Here is a 6,778-nt window from a genome sequence, read left to right on the forward strand (position 1 = left end):
ACAAACTACTAGGGTTACCTAATGGGTATAAAGGGGAAAAAGATTTGACTTTTCGCATAAGCTTTGTTAAAAAAGGCAAAGCATTTTGCCCTATTATATGAATTGTTTTTCTACGGCATAATAGCTTCTGTTTTTAGCTGCACCACACAATAGCTAGTTTCCTAGAGATGAGTTTTTAACACTTTGAAATTTTTTGAAGTTTGAACTTTTAAAAAACATGGGTTGTTTGTTTGACAAGCTTAACCCACCTAATCTCGCATGCCTTTTGAGTTTGACAATAGCACTTTGAAAACTACGAAGTTTGAAGCTACTTGTGTTTGAACAAGTTTGAAACCACAGAAGACAATATAAAAAACTCATCTACATTGGTTATGGCATTGCAAAGGAATCTTAATGAAATAATTAATATTAAACAAGAAGCAAGTTTTATGAGTTACACAATTAAGGGCAACTAACCCCTTCCAGAAATAATCTGGCAATTAGAAATTGATTTGGTCCCATAAATACAATTGAAGAGGGTGTGTGTACAAGCACATGATAAGGGGACTCCACTGTTACACCAAGTGGCCAATCAAGGCTATACACCCACATCACCGAAAAAAAAAAAAAAAAAACTATGCATTCCCAGAAAATGGAACCAATTCTTTTTATGGGATGCTGATGTAAGCCTTCTATTATATATTAGATTGATTTAGGCGGCTTTTGTTTTTATGAAAAATTGACCAACCATTGACTTATAGTAATCAATTGAATTATGGGGCTTGTGTTAATATACTTTTTTTTTTAGAGAATTAATATACTTTTTGGTAACAAGACCAAGAATACCAAAAACTTGGAAAAAAGAAAGAAAGACTAGGAGCATATAGAAGAGAATGCCAATTGCCAATAAGGAGGGAGAACAATGCGGAATCATCAAATCAACGATGATAAATAGCCACATCAGATTACAATGAACGGAGACAAGTAAATGGATACAAATTCCCACCATCACCAACAATGTGTATTGTCACATAAAACTGCACGTCTTTCCATCCTCTTATATTTCCCATTCTAACTCTCCTATCTCCTAATATAAACATACAAGATGAGGAACAAGAAAGAAAACTGCATCCTTTTGATGCATTGAGATGGCATCTTGCCTTTGAGAAAAGGATTATAAAAAAAAAAAAAAAAAAAAAACCTACATAACATTAACAAAGAACAAAGGCTATGTCAGTGGGATGACGAAGACAGACTCCAAAAGTTCTTAATTGCAACAAGTATTTTCTCTCTCCCGTGCGATTCAGGTTCTTTCTCATGTATGGTCGCCGTCCATTTCACAGCACGAGCTAGGCGAGCTACTTTATCAATCACTTCAGGGGAATCTCTAATCACAACTGTTCCCTCCGGACGCAAAATTCTATCCATCTCCGCCATCAAATCCACAAGGTTACACCTGCAATGAATTTCAAAGCAATGAGCATAGGCACTTCAATAACAGATCATCGAATCTATCAAATTCTATGGTCAAACAGATGTTAGCATCTCTTTAGGTTTGAAGAGATAGCATATCTCACTTGTATGGATACAGCTGTTAGAAACCAACATGAATACATTGCAGGAACTAGCAACTTCAGAAAAAAACTTAAAAACACCAAATAATATTTAAGTGGCAAGGTGGCTCAAACATAAGTTAGATTATATGCGACATGGTATGCACATGCAAACTCTTCATAGGACACAACAGCTCAGTAGATAGATAGCCCATGGAGGATATTAACTTTCAGCTTTTATTAAAGACTTAAACACACAGCTTTTAACAGGGTATGACACTATTACCACTCCATAGACATAAATAACATGCAGAAAAATGATATGCCCAAGGCAATACTAATGGCATGCATACTACACTATAATTTTAATAAAGCACATCAATTTTGTAATGAAGCTGTAAATACTTGTTCTTCTATTTCAACCAACTCTTGTCTTAGGCGCTCTTTACTTACAGAAAGATCATCAGTATAGTGACTGCCTTTCTAAGATATAAATTATAATTTTTCAATAGCAGGAAAAATCCTCCATATTGACACATTCCAAAAAAATTTCAAAGAAGCCAGGAAAATTCAGGGAACAGAAACTAGCAACGAAGGATGAGGTTACAAAGTAGAAATACCTGCTCTTCCCTGAACCTGAATCTCTAATGAGCGATTCAATCCCAGATACATGAATCAGATCATAGGTCCTAGGATATGTTGAGAAAGGCTCACACCTGGAACCATTAATACATTATTTCATCCATAAGAGTTATCCAGAAAGCCATTATAGTTCTAGTAAAACCAACAAGTAATGAATCCAAATCCAAGTTAAAAAATGGATTGAGATTAGTGTGTGAGCGTGTGAATATAAATTTCATCATAATTATAATTAAAGGAAAAGATTTTGTGGTCTTCTAATCAATTTCATCATAATTAGGTAAAGGGAATCCAAGCTGTTAGAAGTGAAAAACAGAGCAGATATGTTGTTTTCTGTAAGGTACCTCAAATGGAAACAAACTTGAGAAATTTTTTGCAAAAATCTACTGGAAAAATAGAATATGTGAATAGTGGTGAAAATCTCTGGTTAATTAACAGGCACAGAGCCCATAAAGGCAAGAGGGAATCTTACTGGATACCAATTCTATCAACTCTGATATAAAAAAACAAGAGGGGTCTTAGTGTACCTCTTAGAAAAATAGCAATGAGTACATTTTAACATGTACACACTCAAAATTGATAGTGAAAAATTTAATTATTGAATTGATGTGCACTTCTAAGGAAGATACAAGTCCTATGATGGTAACTTCAAGAATAACACGAACAGTGCATGTGAATTGATCAACACTATTTGAGATAGTCCTATGGAGATTTATTTTCAAGAGACAAACAAGACATACTAAGAAAACTCACCAATCATGGTAGACTCCAATAAGGCCTCTGTCATAAATTACTGACAAAGTAGAGGTCTTGCGAGCAGGAACCACATTCATTACCCACACAGGGTCAGATTTTAGTGCTGCCGCAAAGCCTCCAAAAAATGCATTCATGTCCATGATGTTACGTATAGCTGAGGTTCCAAGCTTTACATTTAATGAGTTTTTGTAGTAAGCAGCTCTTCTTGCCCACCGCCGAGTGTCAGCCTCAAATACATCAATGCCATTTTTCATGAGTGTGGCTCTTGAAGGAGCTTTAGTTAGCCTGTCTGGCCACTTTGGAATCATCGCAACAGCAAGTTCTCCCTTGACAGAAGAGGTCCTACTTACACATTTTTTTAATTTGAAGTACCTGCAAAACATTTTTTTGATAAATAATTCAGAATTCCCACCAAATCTTTGCATTCATTCGGGCCTTGTTAATAGCAGTACTCTTTATGAGGTAAGCAAAAGACAAATCCCTGAGACATGATCACAGCAAGTGTATGGAATGACAACAAATAAACCTCTAACACCCCCTTCTCCCTTTTTGTGCTAAAAAAAACCTTCAAAACTGAGAAATTGTTCCAAGAACAGTTACCATGCATAACTTGGGTCATCTGATTCATCACACAACTCTAGACCAAATTCATTTTGGTTGGGGAGACATGAATCTCCTGCAGGCTTTTTCCAGATAACAGTGTTTCCATCCACAGCAATAAGTTCATAACACAATGCTCTAGCCACACCCTGCAGATCTGCCCATTCCTTGTCTTGACCAGGCCATTGTACAGGGGGACCAGAGATGACCAGATATCCTCCTGGTCGAAGCAACCGATCCACTTCGATGAAATATGTTGCATCTGCAAAGCCAGATTTTTGTAATGATGAAAAAAAGTAGCAGTAGTGGTGTAACATAGGAGAGGCCACATTTGACAAAGAACTCACTGTAAGCAGTAAAAGGGATTAAACATCGAGAACAGTGCACCAAATCAAATGAGAATCCAGGAAAAGGGAGTCTGCGAGTTCCAAGCATGGCAACAAATGCCGGAATCCCTCTCTCCAGTGCAAATTGTATCTGGGATTTATGTGAATCTCTTGGTGCAAATGACATGGTTAAAATGTCTTCAGCTAGCAGATATCCCCCAAAACTGGCCACCTGAAAGAGGACTATATTTCATGATGTTGAAAAGCATAAATTCTAGAAAGGTCTCAGAGAGATCCAGGAAAACAGCTCCTACCCCACAACCCATATCAAGAGCAGTCCTGAGAGTGCGGCCACTAATAGGGATGTATTGTCCAAGCTTTTCGATATACTGTATTGCACCATCAGGAAACATTGTGCCACCACCAGGGAAAATGAAGTATGGTCCTTCCCGTTTCATCCATCCCTGATGACCTTTCCTGTCCGCAATTTTATTGTGTGGCATGTTGCTGTGCCATATCTGCACATTAACATAACAATACTTCAGAATAAATGGATAGATAACAAATGAATTTCTGATAAATCATGTCATCATATAACATTCAAACAATATGGATTGGATGTTCTTATAGTGATTTCTTGAACGCTATAGCAGACAAATTCTTTTTTGAATTTGCTTTTTGCAAAGAAGAAAACTAAGCACAGGTGTACTTCACATAAAATGTGATTTTCTAGCAAGATACTTTGTTACTTGGGAGCAATCCAAGTTTGGCTACTTTGTCCTTCAGCAGCCACTACTATCCAAGTTGAAGATTGAATTTCAAATTTAAGAACATTAACAACATAAGAACCATGCATGAGCTTCACCAAACTTACTTCTAAATAATCAACATGGTCGCATGCAGCAGTACTAAGCCCCAGGAGGAAGTGAGAGGGAGAGGGAGAGGAGGAAGAGCAGTACTAAGCAAGTTTACAGCATGCTACAATATCTAATTGAGATTCATCTTCATAGTAGTTATTTAGAAGGAAGTTCTTTCAGTTATTGTCATGCACTGCTATTTAAGCCTTGTGGCGGCTAGATTTTTACAGCCTATTAAAAACAACAATTCAAGTGAGAATCTCAATGATCGAATTTTATAGTTTATGGAGCATTTATCAATGATTCGATTTCAAAGTTGACAGAGCACCTCTTTGTCCTAGAGCAAAAAAGTAAACATAGGGGCATGACCCTACGCTTGGTGGCTTCATGCCTTATCATGAAGTTGCACATTATCACGCGTTCAATAAAACATCACAGAATTCCTTTTATAGAAAATTCTGCACCATGAATTACATCAAACTGAGATAATAATACCAAAAACTAAAAGAAAACAAATTTAATCTCTGGCTCGTTTTAACAGGGTATCTGTTTGTAAAACCTAACAAAATTAAAGGAGTGTGAACTAACCTTATAAAATAGAAACAAATATAAGTTGATAATCTCCAGCATACTACCTTAACTACCTAAAATTCAACCCCTAGATCACAATAAGAACAAACTCCCAAATCCCAAACAAACACCGACACCAAGGCACCACTACATTCAATCTCAAAAAGACACATTTTTCTTTCCTTTCTGTTTTCTTTAAACTTTCTCAGCAACCAAACAGTGTCAAACAAACCCAGTTACCTTGTGCAAGCTCTCGGGCCACTGCACGGGAATCTTGTATCCATCGGGCGGTGGGATCAGACAGAGAGGTGTCTCCTCCGGCAGGGGGCAATGCCGCTCTCTGTAGAAGTTCATTTCCCTGCTCAGCTGGCTGTTCCGCCTGGGGTCCTCGCAGGGCATGTGGTCCACGGACTCGGCGGGGCAAGCATCCACGGTGGCCGACTGGGTCCCGAGTTCCAGAAGCGCCACGAGGCGCTGCCGCTGGCGCGGATCGGCGGTGGAGACGAGGAGCGCCTGGCGGCCCGAGGCGGCGAGCGAGTCGCCGAGGGGCGTGAAAACGAGCAGGAAGAAGAGGAAGACCAAGCCGAAGAACGCCGCGGAGACGAGGTCCAAGAGCCTCCATTGCCGAGGGCTTCGCTTCGATGTGGGCAAATTCAGGTGACCCATTTCTCTATTCTTGGATCTGATCAAATGGGCATTTGTGGGTCTGAGTTTTTTTATGTGGGATTGTAAGGTTTTGTTGGATTAGATGACTCTCTGTTTTGGTGTGTTTTTGCCTTGTTGGTTGTGAGAGGATCACACACACAGATATTTGAAGTATTGGATTTCTAGGGTTAACTATTTTTGGTGTTTAAAGAAAATGATTTCGTCTTGTGGAATGATTTAGAGATTTGGCACTCCGTTTACGGTTCATATATATGCTCACCCAGACACACCCACAGTACCCTCTTCAGTGGACTGTTGCTTGTGAGAAGCAGTGGATTTTATGAAGTCGGTGGGTGGAGGATTAGATGCACAAGGCTGTGATTCCTATGAAGGATCATTCGGGTGAACGCTTCGAGTGTGCTGCATGTGATGGACAGCTGTGATTTGTGAAGTGATGGGGAAGGGGAATTACCGATAGGATCAGGGTGTTTGATGCTCTGTGACGTTGATATGCTAGTTAAGGGTTTAAAGGCAAGAAAGGAATGAATGTGTGGCTGATTATTAATGGTTGAGTCCAGCATTGGATTTTGCCAAATATGACAAAAATGGAGGAAAATTGAAGTAGCTCGACCATCTTACCAAGCTTGGGTTGGTCACAATCCACAATTCCACATTAAACACACTGAGGTTGTATTTTTAATGGAGAAAAAAAAGAAAAGATTTTTCTTCTTTTCTATTTGAGCCAAGGATGAAAATAGGAGCACGATTCTTTTTTTTAACAGATTTTAAATTGCTATTCAGAAGTCTCTCAGAATGCACCAATTAATCTCAATCCATGAAAGTAGCACTTGAG

General features: G+C 38.7%; 1 protein-coding gene across 1 annotated transcript; it reads right to left on the reverse strand.

Annotated features, from left to right (window-relative positions):
* Window positions 1-886: 886 nt before the first annotated feature.
* Window positions 887-6,401, reverse strand: LOC148584767 (putative pectin methyltransferase QUA3). Its single transcript, XM_088517798.1, has 7 exons — window positions 5,521-6,401; window positions 4,168-4,371; window positions 3,875-4,085; window positions 3,528-3,789; window positions 2,925-3,299; window positions 2,153-2,248; window positions 887-1,435 (listed from the first exon to the last, which is right to left on the reverse strand). Exons 1-7 carry the CDS (start codon window positions 5,944-5,946, stop codon window positions 1,213-1,215), a joined length of 1,797 nt encoding a protein of 598 aa, XP_088373924.1. The 5' UTR covers window positions 5,947-6,401; the 3' UTR covers window positions 887-1,212.
* Between the last annotated feature and the right edge of the window lie 377 nt (window positions 6,402-6,778).

Source organism: Corylus avellana, chromosome 6 (assembly GCF_965113065.1).
Source record: "Corylus avellana chromosome 6, dhCorAvel1.hap1.2, whole genome shotgun sequence".
Taxonomy (NCBI): Eukaryota; Viridiplantae; Streptophyta; class Magnoliopsida; order Fagales; family Betulaceae; genus Corylus; species Corylus avellana.

What these genes read in the sequence shown, in the direction of transcription:
- LOC148584767 (XM_088517798.1), bottom strand. Translation starts at nt 5,946, where the DNA reads ATGGGTCACCTGAATTTGCCCACATCGAAGCGAAGCCCTCGGCAATGG. An exon ending in GGCCCGAGAGCTTGCACAAG is followed by an intron (nt 4,372 to 5,520) that starts GTAACTGGGTTT and finishes GTTAATGTGCAG; the next exon opens with ATATGGCACAGCAACATGCC. An exon ending in GATGACCCAAGTTATGCATG is followed by an intron (nt 3,300 to 3,527) that starts GTAACTGTTCTT and finishes AATGTTTTGCAG; the next exon opens with GTACTTCAAATTAAAAAAAT.